Genomic DNA, 20,166 nt, shown 5'->3' on the forward strand with positions numbered 1-20,166 from the left:
TCAATGCTTCTTTAATCCTAATGCTGATAAGAGCTAAAACCTCTAGGGCTTACCTCTATAAACCCCATGCTCCATTACCAGAACCCACTTTTTGTATGGGCTATAGAGATAATATCTCTCTTTCTCTCTTCCCCTCTCTTTTCCCACTTACCCACCCACCCACTTGTTTCAGCCTGCATTTCATTTAATAGGAGGCCAAGCAGTGAGGCATTAAAGGAAGTATAGAGACTTCCTTGGGAAGAAGCAGACTAAGGGCTTGCATCTCAGCTCTGTCACTCACTGGATCATGGGTCATTAGTCTCTAAAAGCCTCTACTGTTTTTCTGTCAAATGATGATGAAAAATATATACTTCCCTAGGATTGTTATAGGGATGAATGAAACAATGAATTTAAAACAACAATAAATATTCTTATCAAAAAGTACCTAAAAATACAATTACGTAGTATAGGAGATTAGTTAAATTAATTACAAATACAAGATAGTACTATATGATGCCAGGCAAAAATCATGTTAGAAAAATATTTAATAACATTAAAAATGCTCATTATATCTTGTCCCATTTCAAAGAATAGATAGCAAAGCAATATATACACCCCAATGTCAATTTTGCTAAAGTATGAACTGAAAAAATATTGAAGAGATATATCAATATGTTAATATCAGTTCCATGAATGGTGGGAATATGAATGATTTTAATTATTTTATACTTTCCTATATTTTCAAAAATTTCTACAAAAATTTAATGTTCCCAAATAAGAACTGAGTGACAATTATTATTTCACAAAAATAATATAACATAAATTTATTAAAAGATAACTAGTATTATTTTACAATAGAATGATGAGACTTAACATATAAACATTTCCAAGTGGCAATACATTGACAGAAATTTGCATTAAGTTTAAGAAGCTATGAATAAAACGTCTTCCTAAAACAAAGTTTTGATAGAAATATGGATTGTTATTATAAGTAATAATAACATGTTAGACCTTTATAGTACTTTTTAATTTAAGAGCTTTTACATCCTGTGCTTTCATTTGAGCCCATAATAACTTCTTCAGATTAGCAGGTATTACCTCATTCTGACAGATGAATAAATGAAAGCTCTGAGACATTAGGTACTTGCCCAAGGTCACACACTTATTAATAAATAGAAGCTTAAATTTCAAACCGGGTAATCCAATTTAAATTCAAAGCTCATTTATGCTTATGCCACATGTAAATTATTTTATATTGTGAAATTACAGTACTAGGATTCTAGACTGCTTCTCAGGAGTGGGACCTGATTAAAGAACCATCAAAGAAAAGCTGGGAATGACGAAGAAGTTATTAATTTACACCAAGAAAGATTTGATCGCTGATTGAACTCAGGGCCTGAATCATCTCCATTCTCTAAGTGGTTTAAAGAATGGTTTTAACTCATGAAATTAGTGAAGGAAGATACTAAATGCTGCTTTTAGTCATGAGGAGGAGTGGAAATCATTCAGTTTTCCAGGAAATAAAAACGCTAGCAAAGCTACTTGACCAATGGTGAGATCGAGCTTAGATAAGGCCTTAGAACTGGGTGGAAAAGAGAAAACAGAGCACAATAACCAGAGCATAAAACCAGCTTTAACAATTGACCAGTGCCAAGGAAATGAAAAAGAAGCAGGCTAGGAGAAAGAAGAAAATCGTCATAAACTAAAAGACAGATATCAGGTGTGTCTCAAGGAATGGTAAGGATGGGGTCTATAGAGTGAAGAAGGACAAGTTTTTGACAGTAAGCAGGAAAGAGCACTGCCAACACAAGATAGAAATGCAAGTTCAGGTTGGCTGCTGACCAGAATCAGAACCCAATGCTCCAAAGGTCTCTGCCAAAAAGGTAAAGCTTGGAGCTATATATACAGAATAAAATTAACAGTTATTAGAGTAACTCTATCTATTGCCACATCACATGTTTTCTCGTTTGTTTTTGCTTTCTAAAACACTTAAGGGATCCAGTGTATCTTGTGGAGGCAGAAACAGTGGAAAGATCACCGGTCTCTCCTTGAGAATCTCTAGAATAACCAGAGGAAGAGAGAGGGAAAGAGAACACAAATATAAGATGGAGAAGTGTTAGGGTAGCTGTGAAAGATGATCTCCCACTTGGTTATTTTCTGCAAATGGGTAGCAGAAATGAGATCTGAGCTACTTAGATGCTCCCTATGGAGCTGACTTGTAGTTCTACTTTAAGAGAAAGTAGCTGAGACATCAGGGCAAACCATGGGACCTAAAAATACTTTAGAAATTCTTAGTGGACCTGACCTTCCCTCCAACCCTAGTTTGCCCTGTCCAGGCTTAGTGGTCCCTTCTACATTCACACACTGGGCGATGGCATTCGTTTTACCAATTTCCGTCCTTCCATTTACATGTGTCTATTTATATAAGTTGCCCCACCTAGAGTGTGAACTCTTTGTTTATGTCACACTTTCTCAGCCCATGGCATAGTGCTTGGCGTATAGTAAGCATTCGCTGTATGCGTTTGCAATGTTAATGATGAATGAGCCTCTGTATGTACGAGAGGCAGGCAAATTGGTAGGGATGCAATGATTCACACATAAGAAACAGCTAGAGGAGTAGAAGGGAACAGAAGTAATGGGAGATTTGAAAAATTAGAGACAACTTATTGATGTCAACCATTCCCAAATGGTGAGGGAAGAGATACAGAAAGGGAAGGCACCAAAGGGAACCATCAGCATCAGTTATGCCTGTCCTGTATCTCTCACTGAGGGGTATAACAACAAGAGTAGGTGGATAATATGGGAAGATAATACGAGAAGTGAGGGAAGGAAAGTTATTTCGGAAAGTACCTATTCCCTTAAAATTAACCTGACCAAAAGTCTGAAATATCACCATGAATAGTCACTAAATAATCAACCCAATAAACACCAATATTACTAAACTGCAAAACCCAAAACATGCATTATTTATTACAGAACATGAACTGTACCTGAGATCTTCAATTTCTTTAATATAACTGTGAATCATATTACTAATCTCCTCATTCCCTTCACCTACAAGATAAAACATGAAATTAAGAATTTTTCTTAAATTAAAACTTCAACAAAACAGAATGGGAGAAAAACCAAAGTTATGAAAACAAAACAATAATGCCAAACACAATTCATACAGCAAATTTCCTACCCTTAATTACTTGAGCAGATAATACGATAACATGACAAAGCAAAGGGCACATTTTGTTTCTGTAAGAATGGACTATTTATAAATTAAGCATTTAGCTTAAAATCACAGATTGCATACACAGATTGACATTTCCACTTCATATATTCCAGGTAATTAATGAACACAATGAATGTTCCCGCCCTCCAGAAGTTAATCACTCCCTCATCCCACCCTCCACGCTTACCTGCTCTGGCAAGAACCTGGTTGGCCTGATCGCTAACCAGCTGTGTGATTCTGGTCCTTAACACATCAACTGTCTCTTGCATGGCTTTAATTCTTACACGCAGGTTATTATTTTCAGTCTGTAGCATAGCATTCTCATGAAACATGTCATTGATGCTTTCAACACCTTCCTCATCAATTATTCTTTTACCCTAGAAAAAGAAGATATTTCCCTGGTGTTTGAGGAGCCTTAAATACACAAGAGATTTGTTTAAGAATATTACAGGACCACGCAGTTCTACACGCAAGAGCCCTTTTGTTTTTAAAAGCCTCAAGGCAAAAGAGATCCTTTTCCCTCACTACATACATCCCTTTGTGGTACATTTGTCACTAAAGTCATTGATTGAGTAGGAAGCCTCTTGAAACAGGAGGTTGGTAAGGTTGATAGACTAAGGATTAGTACAGGCTACGCACAAGGAAAACTAGAGGATTCTGCCTTCAAAAGAGAAAAGGCCATTCTCATGACAGACAAGCTATTCCAGAGACATACATTGCAAGTTATCACAAAAAGGCATCATTGCATTCACAAGAGTACCACAAAACAAAGTCCAACCCATTAGCTTACTGTTTTGTACTCCATGAGCTCCATTTGAAGTCGTGTGATCTCACTGCGAAGTGCATTGATTTGCTGACTAGCTCTGTCCTGATTGACCATCACCTTGTTCTTGATATTTCTAGCTCGATTGGCATATTTCAGGGTATTTAAAGTTTCCATAAAATCTCTGTCTGAAGGGCTGACACATGCTATCATGATGGTTTGGCTGAAAAATGCAAAGAATAATTAGGTTTACAGATAAGATCAAATAAAACAGTGAAGTCATCATTTTTAAATTCTTGACCTTTGAATAACATCTTCTCTTCAAGATACCAAAACCAGTATTACTAACTTAAAAATAAAATCAAATTTAAAAGTTCCCATGCTGTAAGACTATCTTAAGAAAAAAGATTTTGTTTACATAGGAAAAATTTATATTATCCTTTTCTGACCCATAATATCTTGAAAAAGTACAAGTGCATATATTTCTCACTCTTTTACAAAAAATTTTGAGGCAATGCACATAGAATAATTCTAAAATTTAATCTACCTATAATATGATAAATTCAAACTCAAAAATCATTTCTTTCATTATCTACTTAATATTTCAGGACTTTTCTAGTTTTTATTTAATCACTTGTATCCTGATTTTTATTGTCAGCAAAAAATTCTGCACAAAATCCTACCACCTGAACAAGAAGAGTACTTACTATATCCATGTATTTTATAATAAAAAACATCATTTGTGATCAAGTGGTCAAAGTTCCAGAATTTCTGGCCAGATTACACAAGAAAAATGAGAAACATTACTTTATAGTGATGATGAATTGTTTTATCAACCAAAGAATAGGATAGTGAAAAGCTTAATATGTCCCAACTATTATGTCTGTCAATGAAACAGACAAGGAAATTCAAGTCTCACAGTGCAAATATCTTAGACTGCTTACAAGGCAAGCAAACTTTCTTGAGTATTCAAGTATTCAAAAGTACCGAAACTTGGCAAGGGGTGGACATTTAGCAAACTAAAAAATTTATATTTGGCTTAAAAAGGAAAAATTTTTGTCCTGTCATAAGACCCAGATTGATACTGAAGGTCAGAGTGAAAACAGAGAAGAAATATGCAACAACGAAAGCAATATTGAGTCCATACATGGGATATGCTAGAAGAGAGATGAATTAAGACAATGCAAATATTACAATAAAAAGAAGAAATATAAAAAATATGCTGTTGAATTATATAAAATAAAACTTGATTTCTAAATCCATTCTTCAATATCAAACCTAAATAGATTTAATATTATCAAAATTCTTTGAATAATATTCAAAAAAGAAAGTCTACAAGTTTAATTACTGGATCATTTTACAACATCTAATAATCTTTTCAGTAAACATGATGTTAGACTATTGAAAACACTGTAAAATAGATTCTGGTAACCATAATGGAATAAACAAAAATGTAATGGTCGTCTGTAACTTATTGAATTGTGCTATGATTAAATTTAAATGTCATAATTGTTTCTACTTGTAAAGCCAACATGTTGATGTTTATAAAAAGGAATGCATTACAAAAGAATGTGTTTAGATGATGAAACACCAGAATAATTCGAAGTATGGAAAAGGAGGAGTATCAGTGATACTGGCAAAGTTCCTCTATTTTCATTCAACTGACATTTAAAACAAGTTTTTCTACATGTAAAAAAATGTTTAATTTTTAGGAGACTTTGTAAAAAAGTATTAAATATACTTAAATTACTTTGTGTTTATTTAGAAGACAGCATTTATTTTTCAACCAAATTTTATTAGGCATATGCTATGTGCCAAGTGCTTAAGTGGAAACTATGATAAAGTAAAAAGAGCCCATGCTATGGACTTCACTTACAAGCTAAGTGACTTTGAACAAATTACTTAACTTCTCTGGATTTCAATTTCCTTATCTGTAAGATAGGAACAATAACACCTACTTCAAGAGATGTTATAAGGTTAATGGGAAATAACAACATACAAAAGGACTCACATTTTACATACTTAATAATTATTAGTTCCTCATCCTATTATTTTGCCTTATAATAAACAGTTTTTATAAAGCACTTTACAAACTTAAAAGATAATGAATAAAAGAAATTCAGGAATATGGAGGATAATCACTTATGCATACCTATTACCCCCGAGGGAATCCTGCAGTAATCTCGTCAGTTTAGAATCTCTGTAGGGGACATGGGTGGCCCTCTTGCTCTTGTCTCCCAATGCACTTATTACATTGCCAAGTGCCAACTAAAAGAGAGAGAGAGAGAGAGAGAGAGAGAGAAGTGATAAAAATTCACTAACTATAATACTTTTAAATAACAAAAGCTTATAGAGGATGATATGGAGACAGGACAGAATTGAAAACATTTGGGTTTGTTTCTTTTTTATATATGTATATTTTGAAGTGTGAAGAAAACGTCAAAGTTTTCTATATTAGCTACTAAAAACTGACACAAAATGTGACTGAAAACTGACTCAAAACAGTACAATTCATATATTCATAATTCATAAATACTTAAACTCCTATTCAGAGATTTTCTTTGAAAATAGAAAAGATTGACAACATTTAATCAGCCCTAGAATTATCAGAGCATCAGGTTGTGTCCCCAGAAAATTGTCAATTCATGTTGCAAATTGTTCTCCTCAATTCAATGAAGAAATAAAATGCTTAGGTAGTTTAACAGTTTCATAAAAATTTATTGTTGGAATATAAACTCCCTTATGAGAAAACAAAATTTCCTCTAACCAAAATAAAAATATCAGTATGATTTCTCTGAAGAAGATATTCCTAATATAAGTACAACTGTCATTAGAAATCCAATGAATTTCTGTGCTAAGCATCCAATAATGAAAAAACTAAGTCAAACTACAGAGCTCTTTTGTCCTGCCACCCCTACTGTTCTTTTTACAGTCACCAAACTAGTACCTACAGCATAAGCATTATCCTAAATGTTAGCCACATACTCCTTCAGTAATGCAAACATCTATAACCATGTCTTTGTTAGGGTCCATGGATCACATAGAGAGTGGTATCAGTAGCACATTGTGTCTTTGTCACTCTTTTCCAGAGTCAACAGTTTTGACCAACCACTGGTCACACTGAAGCATGTCTGAACATGCTTCAGTAATCTAAATAGGAAAACAGACCAATGGCTTTTGTCTTTTCCTAACAGCACAAATGTAAATATCACCGTGAATTTAACTCCTAAGATATTCAGAACAATACACATAGTCCAGGATCCAGGTCACCTCCTTTAACACAAAATGCAACCACATGGTGGGAGCATCAAGTTGGGTACTGGAGTTGGGACATCTGGCTCTTGCTAATCAGCTTCAGTTGTTAATTCCCCCACCGAAGGGTTGCAATCAATCGAACAGGAGCAAATACTGGGCAATGATAAAATAGGAGCATATGACTGGAGACCCCAGCTCTAGGATGACAGGGAGGAAAATACACTCCCTGATGTTTAGGGATGTCATTACTGTTATGCAGAAACAAATGTCCAATTTGATAATGAAGTCAATAAGAAGAAAAGATTTATTACCCAAAAATTTACTCTATAACATTTTCTTCTATACAACAGAAGCTTAATGCTAACAAATACAAGGTGTTTTCCAATCAAAAACACCACTAGGTGGAACGGTATTAAAGTTAATTCTTAATATAATCTAGAAGAGTTCTCTTTGAAACATTCAACTAAAATAACATTGATTATAATTCCCAAAATAAACTGTCATAAAATTTAAGCAAAAAAAGCTACTTTGAAAGTCATCTCGTGAAATAATTAACATAAAATGTTGATTTTGACAAAATATTTTTAAAAGTGGAATTTTTAAAATCATTACTATATATTATTTTCTGCACATATTATAAAATTTAATCCAACTAACAAACATGAAGAAAATTTGCAATACATAAGAATAAAAAATTGTGTAATATGAGGAGATCGAAATTCAATGCACTATGCCTAAGTTTACAAGTTTACTGTAACTCATTTCTCAGCTCAGTTCATGAAGGATTTCTAATGCAGAATTATGTGTCACAGAAGAGAAAAAGACAATAGAAAATCTCTGACATGTGCTCAGCGCAAAGGCTTAGTCTTACAAGTCCACAGTTGATGGAAATGCCTTCTTTTGCCCTCTCGCCTGTGGCCCCAGTACGCTTTAGTCGTTCTGATCCTGCCAGATCAACAAAATGGAACTTTGCAGTCAGAGTTTCAAATTCACTCATCTGTGATGATTCAGAGATCACCTTATTATCAGTCGCATTTTCCTGCAATTGAGGAAAATAATTGAAAATATTTTATTTATGTGACATTAAAGATCCTCCGACACTATTTTCCCCTCATTATATAAGTTATTAAATATATATCTCTCCCATTGTTTTATAAACTATATAAATGTCTAACCAATGTACTGCATACTTGAAACTAATAGAGAAATTAATAAATAAAATAAAATACGACTTTTACATTAAAAATAGTTAAATAAATAACTATATAAATAAATAAAATCTCTCCCCACATAGGCATGTGGCCAAATAAACATAAATGCAAAAATGCCTGCTGGCAATTGGAAGCTTAGACAAATTAGAAATAAGCTTGTGGTCAGAACCCAGCTGCTATCAACTGAGGTTTTGCTTATGTTGATGAAGGGACACCTGTAACATACAGTTTTCAAAAACAAAGGGTCTCAGGTGACTACATCCATCACCATATGGCCACAGCTTGCTTTCTAGTTGCTGCAGACACATATCCAATTTTTTATTTCAAAATCTTATATGATTGTCCAGCTGCAGCTTAAAGAGGATCAAAGACATCTCATTAGGAACGGGAATGATAAACTAAAATGGTTCGAACGTACCCTTTTCCTGTGATTTATGTGATTTTAGGGGAATGAAGCCTGAAAATTTAAGAAATTAGAACTAATAACTCACAGGATCTACTTGAGAACACATTCTGGTTTGACACACATGAATGGTAAAAATGGCATGAGAACGAGAGCTCTGAACATTCATCTGGGTACTGGCTGTGGTCCGGGATAAAGCACCCAGCTTCAAACACTGCATCATCTGGAAAAGGAGAAGGGTTTTATTTGAACAATATTTAAACAAGATACCATACAATCAGCAGTCTGAGTTTATGGTTAAAATCTACCATATTAAGAGATGTAAAGGATGTAAAATTTCATAATATTTTAGTTACAAACATTTTTTTGAACTGAACTTCTCAGTATAATAAGTGTATTATTTTTTTAAAGGGAGAAAACACTGAGATTCCATTGTTTGCCATTTGCTGACATTTGCAGCTTCCATTCCAAACTGTGAGAGCAGAACACTTTGGAACAAACTGAGCAATAACTTGAATTACTCTTCTGTATCTTCTGTTGAAATATTTTTCGGTAACTTTCCTTAACAGTTTCCCTTTAAGGGTCATGACACAGCTCTACATGTGTGACGGCAAAAGGTGCAAAAACACTGTGCTCCTGTCTATGGCCGTGCCACCCCGAACAAGCCCGATCTTGTCTGATCTTGGAAGTTAAGCAGGGTTGGGCCTGGTTAGTACTCGGATGGGAGACCACCTAGGAAGACCAGGTGCTGTAGGTGTAAAAAATAAAAAAATAAGGAATTGTAAGCTGACAAGGTCCTTTCAATCTGTGAGGTCAACCAAGGGTTGCCTCACCTAAAAAAATAATAATAATGAATTTTAAAAAAAGCATCGTGGTCCTATCCTTCACCTTCCATCATCTAACCCTTTTTTCTAGCTGTGGAAGAAAACTACAAATATATTGCCTTAGACTTTTTTGATGCTATGATAAATGAACTGACTGTATCATAACTGTGACATTTTTAATTTTAAAAATCCCGATATAAAAAAAATGAGGAAAGAAGACAAGGTTTTTAACTCCATGTTACATTTAAGTATACAAATTTCATATCTTAATCTTAAGTAAACTATCAGCAAAGCTGAATATTAAAGTCAAATATGCTCTATTATAACATAAATGTTACCTCTGATTCTGTATTCACAGTACGTGTTGTGACACCCACAGTATAAATTCCTCCAGTTGAATCTTCATGAATTCTTATATTTGATTTTTTATTTTTTGCATCAATATCACGTGTGGTATCAAATAAGTCAAGGACCTCTTCATTATAGAGCTATCAAAAAAATATTACAAGTTAACATTTAGAAGAAATTGCCTCATGTCTGTAATAACACACATTGCATGTTATCTTTCAAATATATTTTCAAAGTTCTTCAAAATGACATATTTCTTCAAAATAACAGATAAAAATGAATGAGGCAATTATTATTACAAATACAAATAAATGTCAGGTTCATTATAAGAGTAAGAACAGTAAATGACATAATCATGACTAATGAGTTGAAGACTAGCTAAAATGATCTACTAATCCTTTGCAATAGATAAATATTTATAAATACAAGCAAACTCTAAGAAATATGTACCAATGTAGACAAATCCTAATTTTAAAGATTTTAAAAATTATTACTACTTAAGCTAAAATATATTTCCTATTCCCCTACGACCTTTCCTAATGTGTCTAAAAATTAATACTTGGTGTTTTTGCAAGGTCAGCAATGATATTAATGTTTCTATATCAATAGTGGCTGACAAGATCAAATTAACTCAGCAGAAGCACACACCTATTTTTCTATCAATAAGCTTTAAATTCACGATGCCTAACAATATTTTGGAGGGTGAAAGGGAAAGTAGAAGAGCTCTTTCTTTTCTTTTAGCACCATTAGTTATTGCTTTTGGTTTTTACTACATTGTGATGTCGATTAAAACCAGCAGTAAAGTAACCAATGTTAATTTGAACTGTTTTCTATTTTGTGGCATATAATGTTGAATAAAATGGTTCATCAATTGCCAAAATGATTAGCTCAAGTGATCCAGACTAGAACACTCTCTGGATCAAGCACCCAGAATTATAACACCACTATCCACCTAACTGCAATATTGCTCATATCCGAGATGTCCTCTTACTGTCATGTGCCTCCCACCAGAGTAGATTGCCTAAAATTAACCCAAACCTGTCCCAATCTTTGGATGCTGCATCAAAACATCTGCCTATCCTTGCAAGAATACCAGTTTCTGCAGCCAGATTAGTGCTATAGCCTCAATCCTATTATTCCTCATGTTCTCCCCCTCCCTGTTGGTCTTAATTGCTGAGTCGCCAGCACTTTGTGAGCCTGCCTATATTACAACAGTAATTATAGGATAAAGAGAATCTGAAATAAACAGTATTAATTGTTTTATTCAATGGACACTGGTCAAGTGTTCATAATCTTAAATGCCAACAAGTAAAGGATACTTATTACGTATTACCCATTCTTACTGCTACCTCTTACCTAATGTTAATTTACTCAAACATTTATTGAGCGCTATGTGCAAGCACTGCACTAGAAGTCAGAAGCATAAAATCACAAGGTCTATGGTCTTGAGGACAAGAAGATTTAAAGGAAAATAATAACACAATTAGTCTATTACCTCTAAGAATTGCGCATTCACTTTAAAATCTGGAGGAGGAAGTCCACTTTTAATTGCAGTGTGTTTTTTTTCTTCAATACTCTTGAAAAGGTGTTTAACAGCACGGGAAATAATACCCTGTTCTTCCTCAATGATGTTAACATCAAATCCTGTTCCCATTGTGTATGTCTTACCAGCTCCAGTCTGAATAAAAGAACAGGGGAAAATGTATGCTTTCTCTTAATAACATAACCTCAAGCAACAAAAATGAAAGTGCAACTGAATCGATACTTGTGAAAAGTTACAGTTTCTATAAGAACAACTTGGTACTTACTTGTCCATAAGCAAAAACTGTAGCATTGTATCCTTCAAAACAACCTTCAATTAGTTTTTCTATGCATTGAGTATAGATATGCTCTTGCTGGGAGTCAATGTCAAACACATAATCAAAAGTAAAAGCTTTATCTTTTCCTAGGAAGACCTGAGGTTCTCCTGGTGTGACAGATGTACAAATATGGCATCCTTCAATCTTTTCTTTGGCAAGTTGTGGTCTTATTCTGTGAGAAATAATCAGAAAATAAAATAAAATAAATGGAAAAAAAATGAAGAATACGACCTGAAAGTTCCTGGATAAAATTTTTTTAAAACATTAATGTAATCCATTATTGCTCCTTCAGTTGAAACATTTAAATAAATTAAATTATTCTGAGTCCATTTCAATATCAGTTTCTTAAGTCTAAAAAATCCTAAACAAGAGTAAATTCATGAAATACTTTTGTGGGTGAATACTCTTCCTTAACTTTGTAAGAGGTAAAGACTCAGTTAAATAAATTCTATTACCAAAATGCTATTTGTTGTTATTTTTGTTTTAGTTTTCTTCTCTTTATTTCTAGGAAAGATGATACCCAAAAATGAAAAATTAAGGACATAATATTTATCTTGATACCCTTTACTCACCTTTTTTTTTTTTTTTTTTTGCAAACTCTTTATCAATGGTTTCCAAACTTATTTGACCATATCCTTCTGTCGGCTTAACATTTAAGCACATTTCCACAATATATGTGTATATTATTCATTTATAAATGACATGCATGTATTATATTGATTTGTCATGTGATATATATACAAGAGCAGAAATTTAAAATAAACTCAAATAGGTCCAATATTTTCTCTCCAAAACCAGTGAATCATCATGTACACCTCCTCTTCTGTTTTCTCTTCCTAATTTCAAGGCCTATTTTTATTTTCAAAGGAGGAAAGTAAATATGGTAAAATGTTGCTAAGAGAACCACCAAAAATCTGGCCCTATTCTATTCACACTTATAAACAGGACCATCCTGCCCACACACATCATGGATTTACTGTACCTAGGTTTTTTAAGAAGTTCCCATTTGCCATGGAGGAGAAACAGTTTCAGGCAGAAAGTAAAGACAACCAGTAATGGAAAATATAAAATGATAAAGACAGAGCAAAGAAGGGATTTTAAAGGATTCTGGTCCCACATTCTTCTTTTGTGAGATACCGAAACTGAGATCTACAGAAGTGGAACCAGTTCATCTTTTTATTAGGGATAAAGTCAAGCCTAAGTACAGATCTCCTGAATTTCAACCCCTTCCAGTTCATCAGGATAGAAGGTCAATAGAAGGACAGGAAAAACAATACTAAGAAGGGATTAAATTTCTGCAACCCTGGCTATCTAAAATAGAAATCTATACTACCAAAAAATGAGTTAAGAAAAGAATATATTTATACAATTTTTTCCTTTCCTCTGTGATAATGGTGTTTTCCTTTTATAAAGTCTTCAACTGCATTTATTGTTTTAATGGAACCCAATAATCAATGTGGAGCTGGCTAAGTACGGTGAAAAGAGCAATAGAGTGGCCATTAGGAGACCCGGGTTCTGTTACTTCTGTCACTCTACAAATATCATGTGGTCTTAGAGCTCCAATTTTCTCACCTATAGACAGAAACTATCATTTCCAAGGCTTCTTTTAAGATCTAACACTATTCAACTGCAGGACAATTTAATATTCAAAAAGGGGGGAAAGAGAAAAATATTTATGTACTACTATACAGATAAAATAATATTATAACAAATAAAACAAAGGGTTTCTTATAAGAACCTATGTCCATGGGACTATAAGAACAGTCCATAGTAGTAGCAGCTTTAGCTTTCTAATTCTACATTTTCTTGATGAGTGGTCTTTCACAAAATTTATTCTCTGCTTTCTAAACTTTTCTCCTATCTCACTTCATCCAGTCATGAGGAGGAAACCATAACAAAATCTCATCCTCATGAGAATCACTATCCTAACTGTTGCCAAGCCATAAACAGGAGAGTCAATCTCAACTTACTCTCTCTTCCCTATTCCATCTATCTAATCTATCTCCAAGAGCCATTAATTATCTCTGAAATAGCTCTTAAGCCCATCACCTTCTTTCTTTCCTCACCAACACCACCTGTATCAAGACCATCATTATTGCAAAAATCTCACTAGTCAGCCTATGTCATATCTTGGCCCCCAATCTGTTCCACACCCTGTAATACATCATATTTATAAAATATGAAGTTGATAAGGTCACTACTTTGCTTTAAACCCTTCAGTATACTTCTAAATCCCTCTGTAGTCTCTCCTCTTGCCATGCTCCCTCTTTGCATTAAAAGATTTTTGAAGGTGATAGTTTATTTTTAACCAGTTTCACTAAGAAACTGCACCCTCTCTAGCTTCTATGTCTTAAAATTTGCTGTTTTCTTTTCCTGAATATTTCTCAATTCCCAACTTCTTTCCAGTATGAACATCTCATGTTTTCAATCTGTTTAGATTTCACTTCTTTAAGAAGCTCTCACTAACTCTTTGCATTCCAACATAAAGTCATATCTGAGCCCAAGCTGTTCTCTTTTCTGAAATCTACCTCATTTACCTCAGGATTCTGCTTTCCCCATGCTTGATAGATAGATAGCTCCACTATGAAGCTTAATGAGTCCCATGCAATCAGCCAGATAAAAATGAATACACTGTCTAAATAAAAATGAGCACTGGGCTACTGTTTGAAATCAGTTCTGCATTAATTTTAAGTAAATGATTATAACTATAGGCTACCTTATTTGGCTATTCAGACCTTTCAATTTCAACAGAACAAAGTGTAGGTGCCATTTGAACTACAGATATGACAGTCAATTTTAGAATGTCAATGTCACTTAGAACTTAATCTCCTGACCTCTATTCATCTGATTATTATCCTTGCTAATGATGATGAAGATTGTGTTTGAAGCATGGATGGTAGCAATTCCATCCATTTGCATGGGTGGGGAGAGAGAGTGGCTTTAAAAACCAACAAATGGGTAGAACCGTTTTCTACTCCACCCAGGCAGTGGCAGTTTCCCAGCAGATGTAAGAAACCCCCACCTAGGAAGAATAGTCTCCCCACAAGTAGATAATTGGAAGCTGACTATACTTCAAAGGTTAGGAATAGATTCACCTTTTCAATCCTCCTTCAAAAATTAGCATTTTAAACTCTCCAAATCCCTCAATTTCAAAACTATAATTTGAGATTATATATAGACAAAATATACCAACCCTTTTGGGAAAGAGAAGACTGAAAATAGAATCTGACATTTATTACTCTAAATATTTTGAAATACCTTCTTTCTTAATATTTTTATATAAAAATAACAACATTAAAACAACTAATCCCAACACTAAGAAATAATCAGTGTTAACATTTGGGTTAACACTAAGAAACAATAACAAAGACCTGCAGGCTTTTTAAAAGTATAATCATACAACTGGATATATTTGAAACTGCATAACAATTATGCATAAAACTTATGTCATAAATATTTAGAATAACATAATCTAATATAATGGCAAAATTATAAAGGACAACAACAATGTAGGTTCTATCTATAATATTAATTTGCTAATGGAGACAGGTTTTTTAAAATATTACATTGGAAATGAATGTAAGCAGGGTGAGGCTGTTATGGAAAATAGTGACAGTTTTGCTAGAGGATGTGCTTTTTTTCCTGGTATGGAACCTTTTATCTTTTGTCGGCCATTGACCAATGGAGTGAGACTTGAAAGGAAAACCCATGTACAGCCATACAGGGGGGAAAAAATGTAATTTGTTATAACAGTTTGTGAAGATTGAAGGTTTAAAACAGAATATGATACAAGCTGTCAATTATTCAGTCTTAAGATAAAAAGACATGAACAAATGTCTCCATTTTCTACCATTTGAATCTTTTCCTCGGCATACAGCAGCCATTTAACTGCTGCTCTCACACTTTAGTGAATCTGCTCAGATAGAAGGCACCAAGGACTTTTTATCTCCAAAAAAAGTGGAGATAAAATAATCCATTTTAGTCTTCATCCTACCTAATCTCTCTTTAGTATTTGACCCTATTTACAACTTGTAGAGGAGGAAAAAACTTTTCCCCTCACCTCTCCTAGGTTCTCCTGGCTGGGGCCCTATAAATTAGCTTGACACACACACACACAAAAAGATTATCAAAAGAAAAACAAATTGAAGTTTATTAACATGCATATCACACATACACATGGGAATGACTACTCAGTGATAAGTAACTGAGAAGGTGGTTATAACTTAGACTTATATAGCATCTTAACACAAGGAAAAAGAACTTTGAGTTTTGGGGACAGGAAATTGTAGGAACATAAATACATAGAGGAACTAATGGAAGATGAGGGCTTCCATTAGTTCCTCCTCTATTAGTTCCTCTAGGCAAATAGGGTGAAGCCAGAAATATTTTCTTGTAGCTGCTTCCTTTTCATTGCCTTCAGCTCAAAATAATCCTTATGTCAAAGTGGCATATTGTGGGGTGGCATATTCTACCCTTCAAACACTGTACTTCTCAACTCTATCTGCAGTTGGCTTTTGTGATATCTCTTTTTTTACTGATTCTAATTTATGAACCCATCTTTTTCCCATATGCTTCATATACCAATTTGCCTTAAATGTCAGTGTTTCCAAAAAAGATGTCCTAACTAAATTATTTAGCATAGTCTCTAAGATTTTTCTAATCTAGATTCTACCTGTCATTCCATTCTCAAATCTAGTCATATCAAACCACTGATCATTTCTTGATCAATTTACATACTTTCCATTCACCATGCCAATGTACATCCTTGAAATGCTGGCTCTCCTTTTCTCTAGATAGAAACCTCTTTGTAATTCTTCAAGACTTAGCTCAAATATCTATCTGTACATACCTTTATAAAGCTTCCCCTCTCCCCGAAGCTTGAATTAATTTATGTAATTTGTACCTGATTTTAGAAAAGTAGATAACAAATTCAATTTTTGTTCTCCACTAGTAAAGTACTCTTTGAGGACAGAGAATATATCTTATTCAATCATAAAACAAAGTAATTCAACAAATTTTTCCTGACTGAATCCTATAAACTGCTCTAGTTAAAAGGGAAACACTCCAATATCAGGTATGTGATATTCACAATAATGTAAATTTGCTCCATCACTTACTTCATTACTAGAAACTTGATCTTGAACAATTATTTAACCATTCTCTGTCTCAATTTTCTAATCTATAAGATGAGCAGCCTGGACTTGAAGTTCTTTCTAACTTCAAATTCTACTTTAATTATTCCTTTAAGAACAGCAAAATCCGGACTTAAAGAAAAAAGACATCAATAAATGATCCTTTTTTTGGTCACACCCTATATCCACTACTAGTTATATCACTTGTTCTTTACTTCTTTATGGTTCTTATTATTCCCTTCAGTTTTTGCAGCAAATGTTGCTGCGGCCACAGGAACAAGGAACTTCATTTATGAAAAATTATCATGGCTCCTTGCAATGGCTATAGGTAGTAAAGATTAGAGATTGTGAGACTGAGACCAGTAAGTTTCCTTAAATTGGTCCCCCTTTTCTGATCTCTGCCTTCATAGCAACCATAATTGGTTTTAGTAATTAAGCATATCAAATAAACCAAGAGGACTAGTTTCAGGATGTCCTGGATAGGATGGAAAAATAAGAAGACAAATATATTAGAGGGAAAATGACATAGTTGCTACCTTTTCAGCTACAGTTTTAGTCATGAAACTCAGTAAAACTGCATTTAAGGTTTAATTCTGCCACATGCTATTAGAAGACAGAATCCACCATGAGAACTGAGCATCCCTGTACATTCTGGCTGGGTATGCCAAGAATGCAAGACCTTGACTGCTCTTTTCATGGATCATTTCTCAAGGTTACATTTGCAGCAAGCAAACTTTAGGGATAATGCCTTCCACCTGACAAAGAGCTGGCCTTTCTTCCGCTTTCTATAAAACCAGTGAATTCCCAAGCTCAGTATTTCTCCATATTCCACCTGTGCTACCTCCATTGGATTGGGGGGCAAGAAGGAGAGAGGGAAGCAGTTCAAATCAACATGAAGTTCATGATGCTTATTGTACTGTAAGTAATAAAAATCCTTTGTCTATGACTCAAGAGTCTTGTGTCTTCTGCCACTACACATGAAACAGTAACAAGTTAGCATGTTATCCCATAAATAGGGAAAAGTTTCAGGCTCTGCACAGGTCTTCACACATACGAACTGTGACCTTTGGCAATCACTCTCTTTGTCTCAGTTTCTTCATCTATAAAATGGTAATATTATTACTGCGACGTCCACATCACAGCATCTTGAACAAATAAGAAAATATGTAGCAATAAAAGCCTATGTGGGTATAAAGTGTTGTTGTCGTTGTTGTTATTGTTACGGTGCCCCTTGAAAATTCTCTAAGTCAGTAGCTTCATGAGGCACCTTAATATCTTAAACCAATTTGAGCCTTCCAACATGTTAAATAATGCATAATTTACTCTTTCACTCTCCAAACTATTGCCATATTTTAAAACACACCCTTTGGATGCCCTGAGTCTTTAGAACAATTAAATGTAAAACATGTCAGGAATAGAAGTGTAATACAACAGTGAACATTGTTATTTGGATATATGTGTTCATATACATACAAATATACATACATATATTGCTATGCAAAGATAATCAAGCTGAATGATATTACACCTCCATTTGCAATGAAAGTCATCATCCCACAGTTAGCCCTTTTATAGTAAAAATAATAAATCGTCATTCATCCTGCTATACTTTGGCATTAGAGAAGCCAAATGAGAATTTTTATTCTTTTAACACTATTATTGTTTTTACTATCTCCATATAGCCAGTAAAGAAATTTCATTCAGAAAGGAAAAGAAACAAGTTCCTGAGTAACAGATTCTTCTAAAAAGGGAAATTAAATTTTTATAGTACGATTTGTCCTTATACTGATTTAAATTTGATTAAATGCTAGTGACTAGAATGTTGGCAAATGATTAATCAATGATTCACAATTACTCAAGAGATGCTGACTTATGGAAAATAAATAATTGCATGCATTATAATTTATAATCTCCCAGGACTTGTGCAGTCACCCATATTTTTTTCCTGAATTAGAAAAGTAACACTAACACCATTCATTAACCTAAATCCAAGGAGGTTGAGAGTCAAATCTTTATATTTAAACATATGTAGTTTTGTAGTACTCCCAGGCTTTCTGGTACACTCTCACCTCTCCTATCCTTATTCCCCATCTTATTAAAAGCATCACAAGGGATAAGCCTTTTTGCTAATGAATTTGTCAAGTCATTTTTATTTTTCCCCACAAAGAGAAGAGAAATAACACAAAAAATATCTTGCTTTTTACTGTTGGCATTGTTAATTTCTTGTTGTGTTAGAAAACACTGTTGTCCTTAACTATGATTTCATAAATGTAACAAATTTTTCCATTACCTAAATGTCTTTGTAAACCATCTCTTTTTAAGTTATTCTGATCTCATCCCCATGTTCTCCAGTTTACTCAATAATCTGACCTGATTCTCACTTTGTGTGGCCTTTTTGCTTACAGCTATCTGTAACTAGCCCACTTGGCACATTATCAACTCCTTTATTCTTCCTACAGGACATCAATAAATCTGTCCCCTGTAAAGATCCTTTGCCTTTCTTTATCTTATTTGTCATTATTTTGGATGATCATTATACTCAATGTTACTTCCTAGTGTTCAATTTGATATCTTAATGTTAATTATGTCTTACTAGTTTCCTCTCTTTCATTTCTTAAAAAATAGGACAGTCATCGTTTTGTCACCACAACTGAGCCAGTAGGGTTTCAAGTCCCTTTTTGATCCTCCCCTAGTTAATTCCAGTTAGTAGACACACATTAAGAAAGGATCTGCCCTACATTAACCCTCTCTACCTTTTGTGCCAGAAAAGAGTTTCTGACACACCACAGAAACTCGACCATTTGTGACATTATTGAATTGTTTTGCCAAGAAACTGATATATAATAAAAATGCTATTTTAAGTTACTAAATCTGTGGTAATTTGTTACACGGCAATAGAAAACTAATATAGAAAGATATAGTATTTATTATACTAAATCCTACTGCTTTAAGATTGTAATCATTAAAACTACTGCTTATGCAATTTTGAACTCAATAATGAGGCTGGTGACATCTGGCATATTACAATGACAGTAATAAATAAGTCAAAGAAGCTCCATTCATGATGGCATTAATCTAACTGCCCTTTGGGGGCAAAAATGAACTCATCCCATTTCTAAGTACAAATCTCCAACTATGTTTCATTTTAATTTTTTACTGCAGAATCTCTGAA

At 33.9% G+C, this 20,166-nt stretch overlaps 1 protein-coding gene and 1 pseudogene across 1 annotated transcript in view; one reads left to right on the top strand and one right to left on the bottom strand.

The window, feature by feature from the left end:
• KIF21A (kinesin family member 21A) overlaps positions 1 to 20,166 on the bottom strand; it is a 137,991-nt gene that overhangs the window by 55,660 nt on the left and 62,165 nt on the right. The window contains exons 2-10 of the mRNA XM_023532407.1: positions 11,812 to 12,034; positions 11,499 to 11,681; positions 9,994 to 10,143; positions 8,920 to 9,054; positions 8,089 to 8,256; positions 6,115 to 6,230; positions 3,990 to 4,185; positions 3,387 to 3,576; positions 2,970 to 3,033 (exon numbers count right to left, since the gene is read on the bottom strand). Of these exons, the coding sequence (XP_023388175.1) occupies positions 2,970 to 3,033; positions 3,387 to 3,576; positions 3,990 to 4,185; positions 6,115 to 6,230; positions 8,089 to 8,256; positions 8,920 to 9,054; positions 9,994 to 10,143; positions 11,499 to 11,681; positions 11,812 to 12,034 (1,425 nt within the window). The remainder of the gene's footprint in view (positions 1 to 2,969; positions 3,034 to 3,386; positions 3,577 to 3,989; positions 4,186 to 6,114; positions 6,231 to 8,088; positions 8,257 to 8,919; positions 9,055 to 9,993; positions 10,144 to 11,498; positions 11,682 to 11,811; positions 12,035 to 20,166) is intronic.
• LOC111741869 lies at positions 9,470 to 9,588 on the top strand (annotated as a pseudogene).

The sequence above is a fragment of the Pteropus vampyrus genome, unplaced genomic scaffold (genome assembly GCF_000151845.1).
Source record: "Pteropus vampyrus isolate Shadow unplaced genomic scaffold, Pvam_2.0 Scaffold82, whole genome shotgun sequence".
NCBI lineage: Eukaryota > Metazoa > Chordata > Mammalia > Chiroptera > Pteropodidae > Pteropus > Pteropus vampyrus.